This window comes from Rhinoderma darwinii, chromosome 4 (genome assembly GCF_050947455.1).
Source record: "Rhinoderma darwinii isolate aRhiDar2 chromosome 4, aRhiDar2.hap1, whole genome shotgun sequence".
Taxonomy (NCBI): Eukaryota; Metazoa; Chordata; class Amphibia; order Anura; family Rhinodermatidae; genus Rhinoderma; species Rhinoderma darwinii.
Genome location: NC_134690.1, coordinates 125,964,005 through 125,989,311, shown reverse-complemented (window position 1 = coordinate 125,989,311; position 25,307 = coordinate 125,964,005). Strand labels below are relative to the sequence as shown.

Here is a 25,307-nt window from a genome sequence, read left to right as displayed (position 1 = left end):
TGTATTAACATTATTTATTATTTTTTGCCCAGATGGCCATTCATATAACAAACTCCAAGTATATCCAGCCATGAAGTTGAACAACAGTTGGTCAAATGGCCAGTCATAGAAGATAAAATAAAGAACCTTCCGTATCACAATATCAATCATTGCAGCAAAACAACGGCTTTCTCGTGCATCAGGTCCGCTCTGGATTTGCAGGATGCAAATGTTCAAGGGGTTTCACAAAAACCAGCAATGAATCTTCAATGTCTGCCGTAACCACAGTCCAGAAAAGGTCAGAATGCACCCACCGACATAGTATAAATATACCCCGAGGGATTCTTTTCTTTTCACAGAATAAAAAGCCAAGCAGGGTGACTCAAGTGTCTAGAAGGATCATTAGAAGAAAAGGAGGTCAGCTCTTGTACTTTCCCTTCTTCACTGGAAGTTGGCCTGTGGCTTCCAGATATTTGTTGACCAGTTCTTCTTGGGTATTCGGTGAGCAAGGCTGGTATTTGTGGTACTCCATTGTGTATTCACCCTTTCCCTATAACAAAAAAAGCAGAACTTGGATCTTTACTGTAGAATAATGACCATATCGGAGCATGAAGAGTAGAAATGACACGTCTTCACTCTGACACTGTCCAATCAGCTACAGACTTTATCAGGGCGGCTTGCGCTGTGTTCCCTCCTACGAGAACACAGACAGAGAGAGCGCTCTCTGTAGAACCATCAGCCCTTGTGTGTTCTCTCGGGAGGGAACACAGCGCAAGCCACCCTGACACTGTCCGTAGCTGGTTGGACAGTGTCAGAGTGAAGAGATCACGCCCCCTCGCTATTTAGATAGAAAAGCCCCATTGACACTTCAGCGGCTTATTTACACATCGGGCGCCAAATATAATGGCACCGATATGTAAATAATGGAGGAAGATAGGAAAAGAACGTAAAGTGAGACAGTGTTTGTGAAGCCCTGACCATTACATGCTGCACTCCGCTGCACATGTATGGGGAGGTGAAAGGTTGTCTTTAACATATACGGCAATGCTTTAGATTTTAAAGGGAATGTCTCATATATTTAAGTTTAGTTTCATGAATTAGATGTAAGTATGTAGAAAATAAAATGTTACACATTGCACTGTCAGTGTAAAATGGACAGGCATCCTAGTAGACTAACTCGCGTGTTCACATCGTTGGCGCCTATGCGGTGAGAGAGGGCGTGCCCTCCCTCTGTCTAACCACTTGCCATAGTCGCTATTAACTGCGGCATCTGATGGGTTAAACGGATGGGATCAGAGTGATCTCCGATCCCGACCATTACAGCAGTGTGTCAGCTGTAATATACAGCGGAAACGGGCTGCAAATTGTGCGGGAATATCGGATGTTATCAAAATGTAGTGGTGTGACCTTCTGGTATCCTGCAGCCCTTTCCAGAAATCTCTAAGTCACTTTAAAAAGGAGAAAAGCTATGAACACTTCTTTCTACACTTCTCGGCGGCACACTTACCTCTGTACAGGATCGAAGCTCAGTTGCATAACCAAACATATCATTGAGAGGAACCTAAAAATAAATAAAACAATGTAACTGCAAGAATTTCAAGCATGGTACAGAACTACAACTCCTATCATTCTGAGTATGTACGATGGCTGTGAGCAATGACAAAGCAGGAATTTTACCGATGTAAAACAAATTTATGACGCTGGGTCACTACACTGGATATTTGCTGAACAGATAAGTTACCAGTATGACTGACCAAATGCTGCACGATTCCATACGGAATAGACGACAATGAATGAGGTTTTCTTAAAAAACCATTTGCTTGTTATGCACGGTCCACACCAAAAGTCTGCAAAAACATCTGCTGAACATGGTTTTATACTTCGCTTATGAGAACTTAAAGTGAAACTCCACCTTTGGAGTTATTTTAACACATCTGAAATCTTCATCAAATGTAGTGACCATGCTGTGGCTGAAAACCCCATCAGAATGGATTTGCTATGCTCTTTTTCGGCCACACAGCGTTTATTAAAAAACACGTAGCCAAGAAAGAGCATTAAAAACCATGCCAATGCAGTACAGCGGCCGCCATGTGTGTGGCATTACCGAAGTTAGTAAATTACAAGCAGGTGAGAGTAGACACCGGGAAATGACACGTCTGACACCTACTCCACCAGTGCAGTCAGCAGAATAAGGCTTGTTCACTGTAACGCTCGATTTAGTTTTTAATTGGTCTAAATGAAAAGCCTAATAGATAATAACGAATAGAACCTTTTCAGACAGGGAACAATTCAGCTATTGCAAAATCCAAAATTTAGGGGACTTTTGAGCCTTTCAATGGTTAAGAAAATATTTTAGAGGAGATTTTGGAGTGGAATAATAATATTAAACTATGGATATTTCATTAGGCTAATGTAAAAAAGGACTTCTATTTCTCAAGGCAATTAAAAGGGGGGGGGGGGGGATTAAAAACAAATTTGGTGCTAGGGTCCCCATTAATATACTTACATCAGCATAAAGTGTAAAGTATTCCTCAGACCCATCTTGACCTGCAATTACGCCATGTCTTCGGTTAATGCCGGCAATCACGGGACCTTGGAATTCATTAGGTGCAACAACCTCAACAGACATTATTGGTTCCAAGATGGTAATCGTTGCTTGCTCCAAAGCTGGAACCAAAGACAATGCATGTTACACCTCAAAATCTTAACAAAAATTAAACAAATCTTTGTTCCATAAAATTGTGTTTGTTGTAGTGCACTGCATTCTAGGTTTTATTGTAAGAAATAGAGCCCCAATGGCAAACCCAGATCCTTTATAATCAACCTTGGATATGTATTGAAAGTCAAGCTCCAGTATTAACATGTTCATTTAATGCAGCAGTCATATTTAACGAATTAGTAATTAGACTAACTTTTAATATTATGGCTAATGAAGAGAAGCCGGTTTACAATATACACTATTGCTATTTCAGTGTTGGAATCAGGAAAATGCCTGTATTTTGCCTTCCCGTGACCTATCCAGGTACTAAATCTGCTGAAGATTCTCAATGAAATCAATTGAAAAGCTGAAAAACCGGCAATGAAGGCCTTCGGTGCTGTTTTGTTAGCTTAAAAAAAAACAAAAACCCCCAACCAGCGTACGGATTTTAATGATCAAAATCGAATCCTCCAGTGGACGGCTTTTTAAAAAATAAAAAAAAAACATAAAAAACAGCGTCAATATCAGCTTGCATTTTAAATTCAGCATCCAAAATCAGCCTGAAAACGATATTGGAGGCAGATACAGCATCTGATTTTTCAGCCTCAACCGAATACGATGTGAACATGCCCTTAGCGATTCAGGCTTCCGTTAGAACAGTAATCATTTGTGCCAGACTCTGACAATTATCTCCTGGGGCGAGGGTGAATGGACAGGTCTATCTTCTAGGCACACATTACCAGAGAGACTTTCAGGGGATAGAGAAGCCGAGAAGACAAGAATGGGTCTACTACATGATTAAAGTTGTGCAGCGGGGGCGTCTGCAGCTCCGATTATTACCGAGGCATAAACCTTTAATAGTGTATATTGCAGCAGGCTGCTCCTAGTAAGTGCGATCAATATTAAAAGATAGGCAAGAAAGGGAGGTACATTTTTGACATCTAATAAACCAAAAGAAAAATAGAAATCCCTATGTTCTACAGTAACGATGGAACAGCTTAACATAATATGGAGAAAAGAACCAGAACTAAAAATGAATACAAAACGCATCCAGTTAGGGATAGAAGACTCCAGTACCTTGTTTTAAGGCGCCTTCTCCTGCCCGGATGAAGGAGATTTCATTGGAATCCACAATGTGATGAGCACCATCTTCCAGGACAAAGCGTATACCAGAAATTTTGTGCCCAGATAGAGGCCCTTTCTCGCAGGCATCACGGAAACCCTGCAAGAGACGGATTAAATGCCTCATAAAGGATAGTGCATGCTTGCAGCAGAAACCAGATCGAACCCCACAAGGCCAGGTTCACACAGCGTTTTTTTGCGGACGACGAAAAAGCGTCAGAATTTTTTTAATCCGCAACATGACAATTTATGTTGTGGATATGCGGCTTTTCTTTTTCGGGGTTTTCCCTATAAAACTCAATGGGGAAGTAAAACCCGCAACAAATAGCAGATGCTGCAGCATTCACATGGGATGAAACGTCATCCCAGGAGGCCGGTCTGCAGGACGGTCAGGGGAAGTATGAATGATTTTTTTTTTTCTAGCGCCGCTTTCCGCAGCAGAAATTCCTCCCAAAAGACTGCACCAGAATGTGGTGCGTTTTTACGGACGGAATGCGCTGCGGATTCTAAGTCGGATAAGCTCGGTAGTTTCCAACTCGTGTGAACCCGGCCTTAGAGAGTCTGAAATTACAAGTCATAACCGAAACTAGATAACAAAAACGTCAAAAAATTTACTACTAGTGTGTAACTTTCAGGGTTATTTTTCTACTGTCTATGAAGGTGTTTTGCCAGATCACTAAAAAGGTAAAAAAACATACTTGAGTGGTCCTACTAGCTCCAAAAGAGTCCTATACGTCAATCCCTGGTAATAAAGTACCACGGTCAGTAACTCACCTTTTCTACAGCAGGGATAAACGGTTTAGGAACGTTTGTTCCTACAGTTTGGTCTTCAAATTCCACCTTTGTGTAACTCTGAGATTCCAGGGGCTCGAGATATCCAATGACTTTACCGTACTGGCCTGCCCCGCCAGACTGCTTCTTATGAGTGAAATCAAACCTGAAAAAACAAAAAAGATCACAGGTCTTCCACAGCAGCAATACATCCCCATTATAAGAAAGGTATAGCATGTAGACTACAGACAAAGTCAGCGAGCTGCGTTCACAGATGTGAAATTCCCCATCACTCCTCATTGGCTCAGTGGGGCTTCTTAATCTTTTTCTACTGGGGCGTCACCATTGGATGTAGTCTATGCCAATATTTTAAAAAATGTGCTCAATTTATCCTAAAATTTGTCTCCTGAACCCAGTATAATAACAAAATAAGCACAAAAGGAGTCCGTTATTTTACTAAGCCAGAGAGTGCTGCCGCCATAGAAAGATCTGTGCAGTATATAATAATATCTGACGAAACTGCCTCCCCAGCTGCGGCTCTCCAACAACTGGGGGCGCCGCACATTTTTAGAAGCACTGGTGTATCTGGTATAAGGACTGGACTTTGCACAATGCAAATCACCAGTGCAAGCTCTGTGCAGAAACTAGACAGCAAGGAAATCTGGGAGATCTGGTCTGAATCCTGCAGAATTGTGAATGCAGCTCTGTGGTATAACCGACTAACTCAGGATCGGGAACAGATAAGTAATATATTTACAAAGTTACCGCACAATGGTTTGTAAAGGTGTACATACGCTGTAATCTAGTACACATTCACACATCCTGCTACTTGCTCTTTGAATGTGAAAAGAAATGCCAAATGTTTCCTTTTACAACGTGAATGCAGTGTGGAAGTTGGTAATCTTGAGGAGTGCAGGGTTCAGAGCAGACATGCCTCCCCTCCCCCTCCTCCTGTGACGTCAGGTCCTGAAGCTTCCGGATTGCAGCTGCCTATACAACTTCTAGACCTGGGTTTTGCAATCTCATCTATTACAAGGTAGAGCAACAGACCCGGTGAGACAGCCCTGCAGTTCATGATGTCCCAACTTCTGACCCAGGCAAGACGTATCATGGAAACGATAAATCCCTCCTTTTATCCGGCCTCCAGAGCAGCAGCTGTGGCCGAAAACTACATTAACTACAAACTAGGTGGCCCAAACCGGCTTTATGAACAGCAGAAGGTGACAAGTGCCAGCAAGCAGGTAAGACTGGCAGCACCAGGCCTGAAACTTGGGCACACAAGTACTTCCTGAAAATGGAAACCTGGCAGTGCCACGCTCCTTATGTGTGTATCGCTCAGTTTCTTCTAATATTTGTAAATCCTCAAGAAATATGATGTGAACAAGGTTATAGAAAAATGATAAAACGGCTAAATTCTTTTTTTTAACAGAGCATTGTAGGTGTGGGCAATAAATATTATCTGGAATTCGTTGTAAAAGATGCTCTGAACGAGGTAAGTGGTTTTTCTTTGCATTTTTATTTCAGTTCTATTATATAAACATGGTGCCGTAATAGGTATGCCGTGATCATTCATTGGACACTTTCAAGTTCTACCAGTCTAACAAGTGACACCGACGCACTGCATAAAAAAACGAAATTAGCATTATGTATTTGGAGCACATCAATATTCATACGTATCCAAAGTCATCAGGACGTCTACATTTAAAGGAGTTTTCCGGGGGTAAGGGTCCTCTTACACGTCCCGGCATGGGCCGTGTAAACGAGCGCCGATCAATCAGAGAGCTCATTCACCACCGCTTGTTTGGTCTTTTCACAACAAGCTATGTTTGGGGACAAGCGACCGTTACTATACCGACAACGATCATATTTTCGGCTGCATAAATGAAAAATCAGCCAATGAAGGAGCGTTTGCTGGTTCATCGGCTGATTGTTGCCCTGTTTACACATGGCAATGATCAGGAATGAGCATTCTCAGAACTCGTTTGCCCGATAGCTGGCCCGCGTAAAAGGGTCTTAAGACACGGATGGCCTATCTTTAGTATAACCCATCGATGTTTGTATGGGCACATATAGAATTTTGTCCTGAGACCGGAGGGTCGCATTAATGTAAGTAATAAATATACAAATCACCAGTAAGTGTATTGTCTTCTCAGCAACCGGCCATGAACTGTACCGCAGAGGTCCTCTACTACACAGATAAGCAGCAAAATGCTCCAAATGTGACATACACACTACAGGCTGAGCCGCAGAACTACACCGCAGCAAAAGACAAAGAATTTTACAAGAGAATAAAGACCCGCTGTGAACCACTAGTTGCAGAAGACATTCCAGGTAAAATGTGACAATGAGAACCGCTGACATCGACTTTTGATGTATCATCGCTATTTTTGGTATCGTAGATAAATTTGGCAACATAGCACCGGACATGGAGCCCATACTGCACCTGGCACTGGCTGCTTGTGGTTTTGTCAAGTGGCAAAACTCCACAGAAGAAACATTCTACAGGATGGCCGTCATTAATAGTGTCAAGCAGTTGGTAAGTTCAACAAATGCAGTGAACTCCTTTTTCTGTGGTGTTGGAGATGGGTGAATGTTCATGGACTGGAGCAGATTTCCAGCTCCATCATTCTGCAAAGGGTTAATATTTCTTCAAGGGGTCAGAGGACAGATGAAGAGCTGTTTCTAGAGCAAAGCAGCCATGGTTTTCTAATCCTGTACAAACCCTTCAACCTCAGGATAGGCCATCAATATGTGATTAGTGAGGGCCGGACCCCATTTAGGATTTTGAATGGAGCGGCATGTGCGCTGCCGCCTTATACAATGTCTATGGGACCAATGGAAACAGCCGAGCATTGTACTTGGCTCTATCAGTTGGCTGCATGGTCGGGACTCCGTTCTAGTGATCGGTGGAGGTCCCAGTGATCATACATTTATCACCTATCCTGTGGATCGGTGATAAATGTGCTTAGTGGGATAACCCTTTTAAAGCTAGCCATACATTAGCGAATATTAGACGGCTGATTTCTGAACGGCTTGTCGTTCAGGGTCGGTCTGTGAAACTTGTTTTTCTGGCTGATAACACCAGAAGTTAAAACATCAAAATCGCTCATCAATCTCTGGCCTGGTCTGGGCTTCTATTGATGGGATGCATCATGCAAGGCTAAAAATCTTAACAAGGCAGATCTTCCATCGAGATCTGTCACCAAAACAGTCGACCTTTTCAGGTGTCGAAAATCTCTAGTGTATGGCTAAATTTAGGATTGTAGCAGACCAGTTGTTCATGCCAATCTACTAGACTATTAGGTATAGGTATGGTATAGATACCGGTGTGCCAAACGTCAACTACAAAATAAGTCCTTTTGGGACACAAAGATCCCTACCTCAGGTAACACACACAAGAAATAATAAATCCCTGCATGACAAAAACATCTCTACGATCAAAGCTTGCAACTGTCATTTTATCATAGTCTCAGCAGACTCCATAAGACATCAGTTTGGGAGAGGAAGACACATTAAACCAATGAGAACTCTGTACAGTGAAGCGTGTAGTCCCTGACTTCATTCTCTATATAAATAGCCGTGCGACAGCCACATACTGTACCCCAAAAATGTGATGAGATCCTGTCACATGTAAACAGGTAAGTCAAAAGGAAAGTTTTTCATGTCTTACTAAGGTTTTTCCCACTTTCTTAGTTTCTTGCACATAACATACAGGGACTGTTTATATGGGAGGTGTGAATAGAGCCTAAAGGTCCTCTTACGCAGCCTGACTAGGCCCATGTAAAAGAGCGCCGATTAACGAGACAGCTTGTTGATCGGCGCTCGTTTGCTTCTTTCACAAGGAGCTAGTATGGGGACAAGCACTCGTTACTACGATCGCTCGTCCCCATGCATTTCTATCATGTCGGCAGCACGTCTCCCTCTTCACACAGAGACATGTGCTGCCGACGATGACAATATTTTCTGCTGCCTAAACCATACAATCAGCCAATGAACAAGCGTTTGCTCGTTCATCAGCTGATCGTCGCCCTGTTTAATTGGCCCACGTAAAAGGACCCTAAATCTACAGATTAGAGGCTGTTAATCTAGTTATTTATGACAAAAGTGCTCTAACACGATGATTAACCCTTTGTGCAGATAAGGGATGATGCTGCGCTTGAATTCCATTACCGTATGCTGATCCATGAGATGGTTTCACAGGTAAATGTATACAGTCACTCTTTGATAACCAGGATATTCTGGAGATACTTGACTACACATTTTAACATGGTTATTATATGTCCATCAACAAATGTCATGAGTGATATTAGATTGAATTGTATCTAGCTTTGCCAAAAAATAAGATGAATGAATTTCCTGTTCGCGTTATTGAGCACAGCGACTAGGTATACAGCCTTAGATGAATGCATGTCACAGCAAGCAGTGTGTGTTTAATGCCAACTTCTGATCACACGAAGACCCCACTCGTGGTGGAACAACATTACTGTAACTAAAAGGAATCTCAGAAGAGTACAGTCTCCAGAAAAGAAAACATCACAAATTGTGCGTCTAGTACGGAACAAGAGTAGAATACTGATAAAGCTCTGAATTGCAGGAAATGGTGCCATGGTTGATAGAAATTCTATGGGACCCGTCAGAAGGTCTAAGAGTAAAAAATCAACAACGTCTTCCAAAAATCAACCCAGATGAGAACAGCAGCCGACATACATGACCTCAGAAGCTACCTAGAATATTAAATGAAATATTCCAATCAATACTCACGGAACAGATCTTGCAACAGACTCCCTGAAGGCAACTTTAGGTTTCCCCATGGTGCAAGGACAGTCATATTCCCTTTCCAGCCGCTGAAGAATAAAAATAAAAGACAAAATGTATAAATAAATATGTTTACCAATGACATAATCTCTTATTTTACTGAAATGCCGATAAATGAGGCAGACACTATGTTCTAGATTCTACGTTCTGTTTATGGACATTCAGGTTACCTGAGCATAAATCTCCAGGTGCAGTTCTCCCATCCCAGATACAATGGTCTCTTTGCTCTCTGTATCATAGCTTACTCTGAAGGTTGGGTCTTCTCGTGTAAATCGATTGATACCTTTAGAAAACTTGTCCATATCATTCTGGTAGAAAAACGAACAATAAAACATTGTACAGAAGTCATACGTTTTTCTAGCTATAAGGCCTCATGCACACGACCGTATTTTTTCCCACCCGTAAATACTGGCGTAAATACGGGTCCGGTGTCACACGTATTCCACCCGTTTTGCACCAGTATTTACGAACCCGTGCTCGTAAATATGGGTCCAGTGTCACACGTATTCCACCCGTATTTACGAGCACGTTTTTGGCGGCAAAATAGCACTGCACTAATCGGCAGCCCCTTCTCTCTATCAGTGCAGGATAGAGAGAAGGGACAGCCTTTTCTGTAATAAAAGTTAAAGAAATTCATACTTACCCGGCCGTTGTCTTGGTGACGCGTCCCTCTCTTCACATCCAGCCCGACATCCCTGGATGACGCGGCAGTCCATGTGACCGCTGCAGCCTGTGATTGACCTGTGATTGGCTGCAGCGGTCACATGGCCTGAAACGTCATCCAGGACGTGGGGCCGGATGTCGAGAGAGACGCGTCACCAAGGCAACGGGCGGGAGACCGGACTGGAGGAAGCAGGAAGTTGTCGGTAAGTATGAACGTCTTTTATTTTTATTTTTTACAGGTTTATACTGATCGGTAGTCACTGTCCAGGGTGCTGAAAGAGTTACTGCCGATCAGTTAACTCTTTCAGCTCCCTGGACAGTGACTATTTACTGACGTCGCTTAGCAACGCTGCCGTAATGACGGGTGCACACATGTAGCCACCCGTCATTACGAGAGCTCCATAGACTTCTATGGACTGTCCGTGCCGTTATTACGGCCTGAAATAGGACATGTTCTATCTTTTTCAACGGCACGGGCACCTTCCCGTGAGAAAACGGGAAGGCACCCGTCGCCAATAGAAGTCTATGAGCCCGTTATTAGGGGTCGTAATCACGACCCGTAATAACGGGAGTTTTTACGGTCGTGTGCATGAGGCCTAAGAGGGGGAATGGAAATAGAGGGGAAAATGGTGTTCTCAAACAGTGAGACATGCCTCTAAATCTACCAAGGCATGGTGCCTTACTGTATACACCTTGCTCGACGTACAGCAAGACAGCTCAACCTGCGGCTTAGGCACTGTACAGATAAGACTTATGACTTAAGTTGGCCTTATGTCTTGCACATATTGTGTACACCACGATCAATAATATTCTATTTGCGAAATGCAATTTCAGCAATACATGAAAAGTAGCTTGAAACATGGAGGTTTACTTTAAAATAAAAGGCAATCGGATGAGTAGATCCAAATAGGCATAGCTTCCTACCTTGTTACTGGGCTTTATGGATACAGAAATGACTGGGTCTGGCACATGGATAGATTCCTATTATCAAACAATACAAAATTAATATCTGTATTAATCCTAACAAATTCAAATTTCTGTATTGCGGTTTATCATAAAAATGTACTGCTCGAAAAAAAAAAAACATGCAGAGGAATCCTTAGCATACACAAGGTTGAAGGGAAAAGGAGGGGGTTACAGGGTTAAAATCCCACTTGGCAGCAGGGGTCTGTGTAATGGATCCCAGGCTGTATCGCTACGCTATGACCGCAGTCATTACAACATTGATGGCTGGGTGAACAGATGTAGAGGCTGGTGCTCGTCCCTGCTGCGTGCACAGTATAAGTAAGCAAGTACTCCTGACAGATCTAGAGATAGAAAAGAGCATCGCTAGACCATGGTAACTGCAGTTATGTGGCACTGTGGCTGGCACGGACATGGGGCTCTTGTTATGAGGGATCTAACTGTTACTGGCAAGTGCATTTGTTTGCGTGCATGATCCTGAATCCAGTACACGGACTAATTCCTGCATGCGTCCCAGAAATACTGAATATTAGTCCATGTTTATATAATGAATGTTGGTTCTTCTATGCATTAAGGGAGGGTTGAACCCATAAAATAGATTAAGGAACTGCATAAATAGGTTATTATCAGAAATACTCACTTGACAATACATTTCATATTCCCCATGGCTACCCAGTTATCTGATACAGACCATATTACGGCAGTCTGTGCGAGTGGTCGCATATGAAGAATAAAGGTTATTGCAAGCAGACTATATTCTGCAGACTGAATTAAAGAGCAAAAGCAAGAATCTGAACTGCAGCCTGCACAGCTATTTTAACGCCGCCTAAGAAAGTTTTGCGGAGTACACAGCAGGATAAATAGAAACGTGGTTATAAAATCATGCGTAGAAAAATGAAACCTGGAATCTGATTGGTTGGTATAATCATCCAATACATGCGCACAATCGTGTTCTCTATGGCTTTGGGCCCATGCGGTCACCATGCTTATGTAGTTCACTAATTGCATTTGCAGAAGAATACACAGATATCCTATTGTTAAAAACTGATAGGTAACATTGTGACCTGTTTGGGTTTTTTTTAATAAAAAAATTGTATGGTATGGATTTATTTTCATTCAGTATTCCAGTCCTGGGTAAGAGAGCTTACCATTGAGAGATTGTCGTTGGATTTGCTGGTAAAGGTGTCCCCACTAGCACAGTCAATCCCGAACAAGGCACAGATATCTCCTGCGTAAACTACGTCCACATCCTATATATGAATAAAAAAATAAAAAAAAATAATAAAAATAAAAAAAGGTACAATTAGCAAAATATCTGGATTTATAATCTTGAGGGAGTAACCATTATGTCAAAGGTACTATTAATGGTAGAGAAACAGGAGATTGGTGGCACAATGAAAGAGAACGGTTCTGACAATATTTACTTGTTCATAAGAACATTAAAGTATAATAAAATGGTTAAAAAGGGTAAGGCTATGTTCACACAGAGTTTTTTTGATGAGTTGTTTGACGCGGAAACTGCACCAAAAAACTAGTCAAAAATGGCCCGAAAATGCCTCCCATTGATTTCAATGGGAGGCGGAGGCGTCTTTTTCCCGCAAGCGGTGAAACAGTCTCGCAGGAAAAAGAAGTCACATGCCCTATCTTCGGGCGTTTACACCTCTGACCTCCCAATGTCTTCAACGGGAGGCAGAGAAAGTATTTGGCGGCATTTTGAGCGCCATTGAGCGCCGCGGGCGAAAAACGCAGTGAAAATCGGCATGCAGGGAGAGGAAATCTGCCTCAAACATCCAAATGGAATTTTGAGGCAGAAATTCCGCCTGCAAAAAACTGTGTGAACATAGCCTTATTCTATCCACATAGGTCAAAGGGTCACTAAACCACTGTATTTGGAGTAAGTCAAAACCACCTAACAATACGTTTGCAGACCAGAACTGTACCTCCATGGCTTCTGCGTGGAGACGGACCAGCCTCTGTACACGCACTCTCTTGCCAGTCCTTGTATTGTAAATGTAGTCACTTTTCTTCAGCATTCCCTGATACACTCTGACATATGTTAGCTGACCAAAACGACCAGCCTGCAGGAGACATGAGGAACACGTGTAAGGCATGAATAGAAATGAATTGAATCTCGTTAATAATCCTCTTTTTGTCAAGCCAAATGTAATCAGGATCCAGCAGGCTTCATAGCAATATCTAACTTCTATAAGCCTTTATACATAAGAAAATACCAGACACAAGGCATTAATGTTACAGCCGACACCTCACTGTAACAGCTGGGATCAGAGAACGATCCTGACCGTTTAACCACTTAGTCCATAGCGATCGCAGCATCTAAGCCGTTATAAAGGGGGTGATGTTTGTCGTGGCAGCCTGGGCGCCTAATGAAGGCCCTCCAGTCTGCCATCTTTGTTCTTGCTGTAGCGGTACAGGTTTAAACTCATTTCGGAGTGTTGCACCTGGGGCCTATTGTATCAGTTCGCTCTTAAGTAATTGTACACCATGAGGTTTCTAAAATAAGAATAGCTAGGATAGGTGTGAAATCACTTCAGAATGTGGGACTTACTTCCAGTTTGAATGCAAGTCCAACAAATGGATGGGAATCATCTCTTCTAGAGCTCATCAAAATCTTGGTAGGCTCGTCTGAACTCCTAAAAACAGACACATTTCAACAAAGCTCTCACAAATGGATTTTTATGTCTACAAAGCAAACGTCTGTGTATAAGATCACCTGTCTTATGATCACAAGATTTTAGTTACATTTTTCCGAAACACCGCCGAGTGTCCAAGCCACTAATAACTCGACAATGATTTTTTTTACCTTTTATACGGTCTCTCTCCAGTACTTTTGAAAGCAAATCTAGAAACTTTGATACAGGTTTGAACCTCTATTCATGAAAACACAGAACATATCTGAATATAGAACTAATGCCTTCCAATAATGGGAGCACAACAACGATTATTCCCTCTTCAACCAGAACATCCCAACATAGGTCAATTAAAACTTGGCACAGGTATATGGAAAGATGCTTGAAAAAAAACCATACTGTACATGGCTAGTCTGGGTCTGGCAACTGTGCAACCCGGTCTACTATATAACCAAACACTCTAAAAGCCAAAGTCTGCTTTATTTACATATTCAGCAAATGAACCGACACTTCTGAACCAATTTTTGGATGTTGTTCTGTCCTCATTCATCGGACTGCTCTCTGACGGCTCAATCTATAGACCCGCTTTGTCTTTTGCTGACGGCTAATGTAAGATCAGCTTTAATTTATGTTAATTTTTTAGTATTTAGATTATGTCAAAACAGGTGCTACAGACTAAGGCTACATTTAAACGACAGTGAAAAACAGCCGTGTGACGGACGTTCTCTGAAAGGTTGTCACATGGCCATTTCAGAACAATGATGTTCTACGGGTGTATTCACACGGCCGTTTTTTTAACGGCCCGTGAATATTGGCCGTCAAAAAATAGTAGTCAATGGATCAGTTTTTAACGGCTGTCAATACATGTAACAACCGTTAAAAACAAATCTGTGACATGGGGATTCAAGAGGCAAGGGAACTATTTGTTCCCTCGCTGGCTATCAGCGGTGCGATGAAACATACTCACTGATGCAGCGCCGTCCTCTTCAGGTGTGGTCTCTAGTCTCACAGGTTCTGCGAAGGAGACTAGATACCACACGTGAAGTAGACGGCGCTGCATCGGTGAGTGTGCAGAGCATTCAGGCGGAATTAAATGTCGGGTATTGTTGCGCTCACCACAAAAGGTAGTGTGGCGCTAGTACAGGGGGGCATTGTTTTCATCTGTAGCAAATTTTTCCGGACTGTCCTGAGACAGTCCCAAAGGATTACTACAGGGAGGGGGGGGGGGTGTGGCATCTACAGGGGGGCTGTGAAACAATCATGACAATGACCTTCCTTTGGGTGTTTTCAGGGGGTTGGGACAAAAAAAGCCTGACAAATGAAATTCATCAGGTTTTTTTAACAGCCATGTAAAACGGATGCAAAAATGGATGTCAAACGGCCATTAAAAACGGACAGACGGACTGGAAATAGATGAAAATTTAGAGACACACGGATGCCAAAAGGCCATGAAAAACTGACAGTTGATCCGTTTTTAATGGCCATTTTTTTTTCACTGTCGTGTGAATAAGGCCTAAGCAGACAGTCGTCTGATGGAATGAGCACAAAACGTCATCATGCAGGTTGCATTGTATTGTAATACAGGCATGCCGCAGAAGTCAAAGGCTAAAAAAAACAAGATAATTAAAAGCAAGATAATTAAAATAGGTTTTGTTTACAAATCTTTAAAGCACAATCGGTTTAAAGGTGTCCATAATCTTTCATGTGTTTGAAGATCTGACACTCAAAACAGGTCATCCTTTAAGTTAAAGATTGACGTGATCCTGACACATTGAACTATCTGTGGCCAACATTATTTTTTTACAGCTGTGGGAGCGGAGAAGATTGATATAGATTTTGACGGAGAAGTTTCAGTAAAATCTCTGGCCTTCTGAATCAAGCTATAATGTAACCGCCTTCTCTGTATGAGCTGTCAATCACGCAGTAGGACCGCCCACTGGATTTAAAAGCCCAGAGTTAGCAGGGTTCAAATCAATAAATGAGCAGTTAGATTGAATCTTTCCCACAACGCTATATATCATTCTGCTGAGCGTCTGTGCGCTATATCACGCGGCCTGCAGATAGGACGGCTCGTTCAACATGGCAGGCTAGTTCTGTAAAACTTACTCTTCATTCAGAATTGCATAGTTGGGAACTTCTGATGGGTCTGGAAGATACTCTAACGCGGCATCTAGAAGTGGTTGGACACCCTTGTTCTTCAGGGCACTCCCTACTAGTACGGGCGTAAATATTCTCTTCAGAGTGGCTCTGCGGATAGCCAACTAAAGACGACAGGGTTAGTTAACATAGCAAACAACCAAGTCTAAACATCAGCATTTGGTTTAGCAGTTCACCTTCAGATCCGTAACAGTCGGAATCTTCTCCTCCAGAAACATTTCTCCTAAAATATCATCTGAATTAGCCACACTTTCTATCAGCTCCTGCCGTCTGTCTGCGGCCTCTGCTCTGAAGTCAGCTGGAATATCTTCATAACGGATCTGCTGCCTGCAATTACATTCAGTGCATTGTTAACCCAGGTGGGTAAAAAATAAAAAAAGGGAAAATACATAAAGCAATACCCCCTATGATATAGATATACATACCCAAACTGCCCATCAAAATAAATAGCACGTTCATCCACCAGGTCTATGATCCCTCTGAAGTTGCTCTCAAGTCCAATAGGAAGCTGGATAAATGATGCATTGTGATTTAATTTAGACCTGGTATTAAAAGCAAACAAACATTTAGCTGATAGAATTACGACATCTTTAGCAATCTTATAAATTGCGTATACTCTAGTTTGTGGGTTCACCTCAGCTGCTGCACGGCCCTATCCGGATTAGACCCCGATCTGTCACACTTGTTGATGAATGTGAGGAAAGGGACATTATATCTCTTCATCTGCCTGTTCACCGTCATGGTCTGACATTGAACCCCTCCGACAGCGCACACAACGAGTATCGCTCCATCCAGCACCCTCAGGGCTCTTTCCACTTCTATAGTAAAGTCCACATGCCCTAAAGATTGAATATTGCAGGATATTAGTACTTTAATGGGAAAATGTGCAATGACAAACAGAACAGTAGTCGGTTACAAGAATGCAAATGTGTTCTGGACTTCAGGGCTAAATAAATTAGGACGAAGCCTTCTAATTTTTTCTCGACTAGAAGACAACGTCAATCACGTAACATAAATCCATAGGAGTTACACTTAACCAGTGACTCAACATGTGACACAATAGTGGAGTCGCATCTCGACGCACAACTTTTCCCCTTATATTGAACAACACAACATTGATCCATTTTTGGCTGGAGATTGAGCAACTAACCGCACTCTAGCCTTGGCTTGAAAGTATTTTCTAACTCCCAAAACATATTTTTCCACGGATCACTGGGTTTTCTATTGCAATTGTAGCGCAGTGATTTGTTATGAAGCGCCTGGTAAGCATGGCTGCCGTGATGCAACCACAACAACCAAAGATTCACTGCTATGGACACCCGGTGTTGGACAAAACATCCCGCTAAGATGACTGCAGAAAGCGCCTAATATTGTTGAAAAGCGACCGTCTGATTTAAATCCACTATTAGGCAGAGTTCACACGGGACTGATACGCTGCGTGCCTTTACACAGCGTATCCGCCCTGTACACTGCAGGGAATTCCGGCCGAAAAACCGCACCAAACTGTGGTGCAGTTTTTCGCCCGGAATGTCTGCTGCGGAGAACTGCAGCACTTAGCCGGTCTCCTGGGATGACTTTTATTCCATGTGAGCGCCGCTACAGCCTGTGATTGGCTGCAGCGGTCACATGGGATGAAACATCATCCCAGGAGGCCGCGCTGGAGAGAGGAACACTGGGTAAGTATAAATTGTTGTTTTCTTCATGAGTTTCATTTTTTGCGGCGGAATCGCTGCAAACCCGCCGCAAAAAAACGCAACAACTGCTATTGGTTGTGGGTTTTACCTCCCCATTGAATTCAATGGGAAAAACCCACAACAAATAAGCAGCGTTTACGCAAATACAATTGACGGAATAAAACTCTGCACCGCATGTCAATTTCTGAGCGATTTTTCCGTATTCCATCTTCACTAATGACTGACGGCAATCATGTATACAGACAGAGGACTGGACCAATAGCACAATGGACCTGTCCCTATAATATTCTGCCATTAAATAGGGCAGAATATTATGGTGAAAGATTAGCTTTAAAAAAAATAATTCACAGATCAAAAGGGGTTGTCCAGTTTCAGCAAATTCAGTTATTACTTTCAGTGGATAAAATTCTGTCCACGGTCATGTGATGGACACACAGGTGCACGGCTCGTTACAGTTTCGTGTATCAGAGCGGTGTCTTCTAATGATCGCAGCACCTGTGTGTCTTCCTATAAAACTATAACCACTGGGAACCTCAGGTTGTTCCTCATTTTCTAGTCAGAGGATTTATCATGTAATATCGGTAAAGGCGGACCAAAGGGCTTTAAACTCATCCCCAAAATCACTGGCCAATTTTGCATGGAACCCATACAAGCGCACTTACTGAAAATCTAGAAGTCCTAATCAGGAAATAGTATTGTTATTTAAGATGTAAAAACCTACAAAGTAACAATCTGTGTATAGAAACATGACCTAGTATGTGATGATTTACGGTTTGCTCCATTTCCACAGTGTACTGTACCTGGTGTGTCAATGATGTTGATGTTTGTGTTTCTCCACATGGTGTAGGTTGCCGCAGATTGAATGGTAATACCTCTCTGCCGCTCCAATTCCATTGAATCCATAACGGCACCAACACCGTCTTTACCTTTCACCTGAAAAAGAAAAACAATACCATAATGATGGTGAACCAACTGGCTTGGGTACGTCGAGACTTGACAGCAAAAATCACAAAGCCTTGTGCCTTATAGGCTTACATTATAGCGGTTGTCTCATCACAGACAACCCTTTGAGCCGGCTCTTGATTTTGCCTGCCCGCCGCTGCAGGGGAATTGTACTATTACGTGGCAGCCATACAGATGAATGGCAGTCCACTTATTACATGCACGGCTTGAGTTTGCCAGAGAGGGTCTCCCTTTCCACAACAAATCCACATCTGTTTTGAGACTCTACATTGCTGCCCAGAAACCAGGACAGATTTTTATACAACATGTGGATGGTTTTATATTGTACTAAAAACAGTCGTGGATTTTTGGATCAGAATCCACACTGAAAATCTGATGGTCTGCACATACCCGATTACTTTCTATATAGGCTTGTTTCAATCTGCTGTTGGAAATTTAGCTCTCAACGTCATGGTTAGAAAAAGATTGATCTATGTACAAAACGGATGGCAGCACGCTGGAATTCACAAATATCGCAAGAAAAAAGTAAAAAAAAATCAGAGCCGTCACCATGTCCTGCCTGTCATATAACGATCAGGAAAGATTTCTTCTATGACACAGATTCTAGAACCTCTGAATATACATTGGGTACAACTCACCTCGTGCATATGTGATATCCGGCCAGTGTAATAAAGAATACGCTCGGTCACCGTGGTTTTGCCAGAATCTATATGGGCAGAGATCCCGATGTTGCGAATTTTTTCATTGGGAATTATGCCAGAAGAGCAACGCCGGCAGAAGTTCAGAGGAAGCTGCAACATTCAAACAAGTCACATCAACGACCATAAAAATCATTATAAATAAAAACCATTTGCAGCCTAACACAAGTACCAGTCTGTTCACAATAGCGTTTAGGTTTTTAAAGAATCCATGGTGGATCTGTTTTGTGGCTGATCCCAAGAGATCTTACAGGATATGAACACCTTTGAAATCATTTTTGTTTTTAAATAAAAATGACTATTGGTGTGTTTGGTGCAACTTTATAAATACTTTTTATTAACCCCTTAGTGACCAGCCCATTTTAGGCCCTAATGACCAAGATATTTTATTCGTTTTTCTATAGTCGCAATCAAAGAGCTCTAACTTTTTTTTTTTTCCGTCTACATCGCTGTATGAGGACTTGTTTTTTGCGGGATTAGTTGTAATTTTTAATAGCACCATTTTTGGGTACATATAATTTTTATATTAACTTTTTTTGGGGGGGGGATTATAAAAAAACCTGAAATTCCGCCATTGTTCTATGCGTTTTTAAATTAACGCCATTCACTGTGCGGCATAAATAACATGTTACTTTTATTCTATGGGTCGGTACGATTACGGCGATACCACATATGTAGAGGTTTTTTTATGTTTTACGACTTTTGCACAATAAAAACACTTTTGAACTAAAATTATTTGTTTTTGCATCGTCGCTTTCCAAGAGCCGTAACTTTTTTATTTTTCCATCAATCTAGTGATTTTTTGGGCTTGTTTTCTGCGGGACGTAGTTTTGATTTGTACTGTTTTGGGGTGCATGGGACTTATTGATTCATTTTATTATGACTTTTTTGGGGGGCCATGGGAAAAAATTGCAATTTCGCAATTGTTTTTTGCGTTTTTTTTTTTTACGGTGTTCACCTTGCGGTGAACTTTTATTTATTTTTTACACTTTTACTAAATAAAACCACTTTTTATGGAAAAAAAGGATTTTTTTACTGTAATTTTTATTAATAATCTTTATTTCACTTTGATGACTTATTTTATTAGTCTCACTAGGGGACTTTACTGTGCGATCTTTAGATCGCTGCTATAATGCTCTGGTATACTTCGTATACCAGAGCATTATTGCCTGTCAGTGTAAATCTGACAGGCAATCTGTTAGGACGTGCCTCCGGCGCGTCCTAACAGGCATATGTCCAGGGCAGACCTGGGGGCTTTTATCAAGCCCCCGGCTGCCATGACACCCCATCGGAGACCCGCGATTGCATTTGCGGGCCGCCGATGGGTGACAGAGGGAGCTCACGCCCACTGTAAACAAGTTAAATGCCGCGGTTGCTATTGACGGTGGCATTTAACGGATTTATTCGATCGCGGGCGTTGGAGCAGGAGCTCAGCGGTCATCAGACAGCAGAGCCCCGGCTCCAGCCTGCACGGGAGACCCGTGCAGGACTTCGACTAGGCTCACGTGAAAAGGCGTCAGCCTAGCCTAAGGCCCCTTAGTGAAGAACGTGAAAAGGCGTATTGTTGGTCACTAAGGGGTTAAAAAATATTTTTACTTTTTGAGATACGGCTGCTTTGTATCCTGAATACTAAGGGTCTCAAACTCCGCCGGGTAAACAGGACGCAGGTAGAAAAAATGTGAAGTAGACGGGCCACATTACTTTCAAATTTGATACAATACAAAATTATTATTACTCAATTAGTTATTTGAACTATTCTAACAATACTACATTACTATATCAACACTACATTACTATAACAATACTACTACATTACTATATCAATACTACTACATTACTATAACAATACTACTACATTACTATAACAATACTACTACATTACTATATCAATACTACTACATTACTATAACAATACTACTACATTACTATATCAATACTACTACATTACTATATCAATACTACTACATTACTATATCAATACTACTACATTACTATATCAATACTACTACATTACTATAACAATATTACTATATCAATACTACATTACTATAACAATATTACTACATTACTATATCAATACTACATTACTATATCAATACTACATTACTATAACAATACTACTACATTACTATATCAATACTACATTACTATATCAATACTACATTACTATAACAATACTACTACATTACTATATCAATACTACATTACTATAACAATACAACTACATTACTATATCAATACTACTACATTACTATAACAATACTACTACATTACTATAACAATACTACTACATTACTATAACAATACTACTACATTACTATAACAATACTATAACAATACTACTACATTACTATAACAATACTACTACATTACTATATCAATACTACTACATTACTATATCAATACTACTACATTACTATATCAATACTACATTACTATAACAATACTACTACATTACTATAACAATATTACTATATCAATACTACTACATTACTATATCAATACTACATTACTATAACAATACTACTACATTACTATAACAATACTACTACATTACTATATCAATACTACTACATTACTATAACAATACTACTACATTACTATAACAATACTACTACATTACTATATCAATACTACTACATTACTATATCAATACTACTACATTACTATAACAATACTACTACATTACTATAACAATACTACTACATTACTATAACAATACTACTACATTACTATCAATACTACTACATTACTATATCAATACTACTACATTACTATAACAATACTACTACATTACTATCAATACTACTACATTACTATATCAATACTACTACATTACTATAACAATACTACTACATTACTATCAATACTACTACATTACTATATCAATACTACTACATTACTATATCAATACTACTACATTACTATATCAATACTACATTACTATAACAATACTACTACATTACTATAACAATACTACTACATTACTATAACAATATTACTATATCAATACTACTACATTACTATAACAATACTACTACATTACTATAACAATATTACTATATCAATACTACTACATTACTATATCAATACTACTACATCAATACTACTACATTACTATATCAATACTACTACATTACTATATCAATACTACTACATTACTATAACAATACTACTACATTACATTACTATATCAATACTACTACATTACTATATCAATACTACTACATTACTATAACAATACTACTACATTACATTACTATATCAATACTACTACATTACTATATCAATACTACTACATTACTATAACAATACTACTACATTACATTACTATATCAATACTACTACATTACTATATCAATACTACTAAATTACTATAACAATACTACTACATTACTTTTAAATTTGCGAGTTTACTCCACGTGTTTATTTTAAGTGTCGCTAAATGCAGTCTGGCTGCTCAGTTAGCAGCGTTTGGCAGACACAAGAAAGTCAAGATTGGGCAGCCCCTTTGTAGAGGGTGCCACACACCCCCCCCCCTTTGTAGATCGTGTCACACACACCCCCCTTTGTAGATCGTGCCACACACACCCCCCTTTGTAGATCGTGCCACACACCCCCCCCCTTTGTAGATCGTGTCACACACACCCCCCCCCTTTGTAGATCGTGTCACACACACCCCCCCCCCTTTGTAGATCGTGTCACACACACCCCCCCCTTGTAGATCGTGTCACACACCCCCCCCCCCTTGTAGATCGTGTCACACCCCCCCCCCCCTTGTAGATCGTGTCACACCCCCCCCCCTTGTAGATCGTGTCACACACACCCCCCCCTTGTAGATCGTGTCACACACACCCCCCCCTTGTAGATTGTGTCACACACACCCCCCCCTTGTAGATCGTGCCACACACACATCCCTTTGTAGATCGTGCCACACACACCCCCCTTTGTAGATCGTGCCACACACACCCCCTTTGTAGATCGTGTCACACACACCCCCCCCTTTGTAGATCGTGTCACACACACCCCCCTTGTAGATCGTGTCACACACACCCCCCCTTTGTAGATCGTGTCACACACACACACCCATTTGTAGATCGTGCCACACACACCCCCCCCCTTTGTAGATCGTGCCACACACCCCCCCCCCTTTGTAGATCGTGCCACACACACACCCCCCCCTTGTAGATCGTGCCACACACACCCCCCTTTGTAGATCGTGCCACACACACCCCCCACCTTTGTAGATCGTGTCACACACCCCCCCTTTGTAGATCGTGTCACACACACCCCCCCTTTGTAGATTGTGTCACACACACCCCCCTTGTAGATCGTGTCACACACACCCCCCCTTTGTAGATCGTGTCACACCCCCCCCTTTGTAGATCGTGCCACACACACACACACACACACACACCCCTTTGTAGATCGTGCCACACACCCCCCCCTTTGTAGATCGTGCCACACCCCACCCCCCCTTTGTAGATCGTGCCACTCACACCCACCCCCCCTTTGTAGATCGTGCCACACACACCCCCCCCCTTTGTAGATCGTGCCACACACACACACCCCCCCCCTTTGTAGATCGTGCCACACACACACACCCCCCCCCTTTGTAGATCGTGCCACACACACACACACACACACCCCCCCTTTGTAGATCGTGCCACACACACACACACACACACCCCCCCTTTGTAGATCGTGCCACACACACACACCCCCCCTTTGTAGATCGTGCCACACACACACACACCCCCCTTTGTAGATTGTGTCACACCCCCCCCTTTGTAGATCGTGCCACACACACACACCCCCCCCTTTGTAGATCGTGCCACACACACACCCCCCCCTTTGTAGATCGTGCCACACACACCCCCCCCCCTTTGTAGATCGTGCCACACACACCCCCCCCCCTTTGTAGATCGTGCCACACACACCCCCCCCCCTTTGTAGATCGTGCCACACACACACCCCCCCCTTTGTAGATCGTGCCACACACACACCCCCCCTTTGTAGATCGTGCCACACACACACCCCCCCCCTTTGTAGATCGTGCCCCCCACACACACACACACCCCCCCCTTTGTAGATCGTGCCACACACACCCCCCCCTTTGTAGATCGTGCCACACACACACACCCCCCCTTTGTAGATCGTGCCACACACACCCCCCCTTTGTAGATCGTGCCACACACACACCCCCCCTTTGTAGATCGTGCCACACACACACCCCCCCTTTGTAGATCGTGCCACACACACACCCCCCCTTTGTAGATCGTGCCACGCACACCCCCCTTTGTAGATCGTGTCACGCACACCCCCCTTTGTAGATCGTGTCACGCACACCCCCCTTTGTAGATCGTGCCACGCACACCCCCCTTTGTAGATCGTGCCACGCACACCCCCCTTTGTAGATCGTGCCACGCACACCCCCCTTTGTAGATCGTGCCACGCACACCCCCCTTGTAGATCGTGCCACGCACACCCCCCTTTGTAGATCGTGCCACGCACACCCCCCTTTGTAGATCGTGCCACGCACACCCCCTTTGTAGATCGTGCCACACACACCCCCCTTTGTAGATCGTGCCACACACACCCCCCTTTGTAGATCGTGCCACACACACACCCCCTTGTAGATCGTGCCACACACACCCCCTTGTAGATCGTGCCACACACACCCCTTTGTCCACATATGGACAGTGACTTCAAGGGGTCCTCCAGCAGAGGAATCACCAGCCAAAGCGTTCGCAATGCTCTGGCTGGGGATTCCACACCTATAGGGAGCCTCAATGGAGCTAACAACAGTGAGGGGGGAGTAGCGCTATCAACATGGCAGGGTGTGTGGGGCGCTATCTTCAGGGGAGCTTGCACTATCTACAGGGGGCTGTGTGGCCATTGCTCACCTACAACCAACAATGCAGCAGCGCAGGAAAAGGGTCTGCGCTCCTTCATGACATTGACCTGCTCTCTCCTCTCCCGAGGGAGCTTTGGTGCCCCGCAGGCCGCACATGTCAGCCTCAGGGGCCGCATGTATGAGACCCCTGCTGTATACAGAGCAGCTGTATCTAACGCTGAAACCTGTATCCGTCAGGTCAGTAGCACTGATGGGTTTAGTGACAGTGGGGATCGAGCT

At 42.6% G+C, this 25,307-nt stretch overlaps 2 protein-coding genes across 2 annotated transcripts in view; one reads left to right on the top strand and one right to left on the bottom strand.

The window, feature by feature from the left end:
* The window catches only part of GFM1 (G elongation factor mitochondrial 1), a 26,383-nt gene continuing 1,076 nt past the window's right edge, over positions 1-25,307 (bottom strand). Inside the window, exons 2-18 of the mRNA XM_075861549.1 lie at positions 19,112-19,264; positions 18,311-18,443; positions 16,451-16,655; positions 16,242-16,358; positions 15,993-16,143; positions 15,766-15,920; positions 13,578-13,662; positions 12,952-13,089; positions 12,160-12,261; positions 10,973-11,029; positions 9,556-9,693; positions 9,332-9,414; positions 4,574-4,736; positions 3,755-3,899; positions 2,486-2,646; positions 1,487-1,540; positions 1-529 (exon numbers count right to left, since the gene is read on the bottom strand). Coding sequence (XP_075717664.1) covers positions 398-529; positions 1,487-1,540; positions 2,486-2,646; positions 3,755-3,899; positions 4,574-4,736; positions 9,332-9,414; positions 9,556-9,693; positions 10,973-11,029; positions 12,160-12,261; positions 12,952-13,089; positions 13,578-13,662; positions 15,766-15,920; positions 15,993-16,143; positions 16,242-16,358; positions 16,451-16,655; positions 18,311-18,443; positions 19,112-19,264 — 2,172 coding nt within the window. The 3' untranslated portion in view covers positions 1-397. The remainder of the gene's footprint in view (positions 530-1,486; positions 1,541-2,485; positions 2,647-3,754; positions 3,900-4,573; positions 4,737-9,331; positions 9,415-9,555; positions 9,694-10,972; positions 11,030-12,159; positions 12,262-12,951; positions 13,090-13,577; positions 13,663-15,765; positions 15,921-15,992; positions 16,144-16,241; positions 16,359-16,450; positions 16,656-18,310; positions 18,444-19,111; positions 19,265-25,307) is intronic.
* LXN (latexin) lies at positions 5,514-9,472 on the top strand. Its single transcript, XM_075861550.1, has 6 exons — positions 5,514-5,811; positions 6,000-6,062; positions 6,724-6,901; positions 6,970-7,106; positions 8,708-8,770; positions 9,165-9,472. The coding sequence occupies exons 1-6, from the start codon at positions 5,644-5,646 to the stop codon at positions 9,279-9,281; spliced, it is 726 nt and encodes a 241-aa protein (XP_075717665.1). The 5' UTR covers positions 5,514-5,643; the 3' UTR covers positions 9,282-9,472.

Bases quoted from the DNA above. Each gene is read 5' to 3' on its own strand.
- LXN (XM_075861550.1), top strand. From the start codon at position 5,644: ATGATGTCCCAACTTCTGACCCAGGCAAGACGTATCATGGAAACGATA. The intron at 6,902-6,969 runs GTAAAATGTGAC...TTGGTATCGTAG, and splicing joins AGTTGCAGAAGACATTCCAG to ATAAATTTGGCAACATAGCA. The intron at 8,771-9,164 runs GTAAATGTATAC...TCTGAATTGCAG, and splicing joins TCCATGAGATGGTTTCACAG to GAAATGGTGCCATGGTTGAT.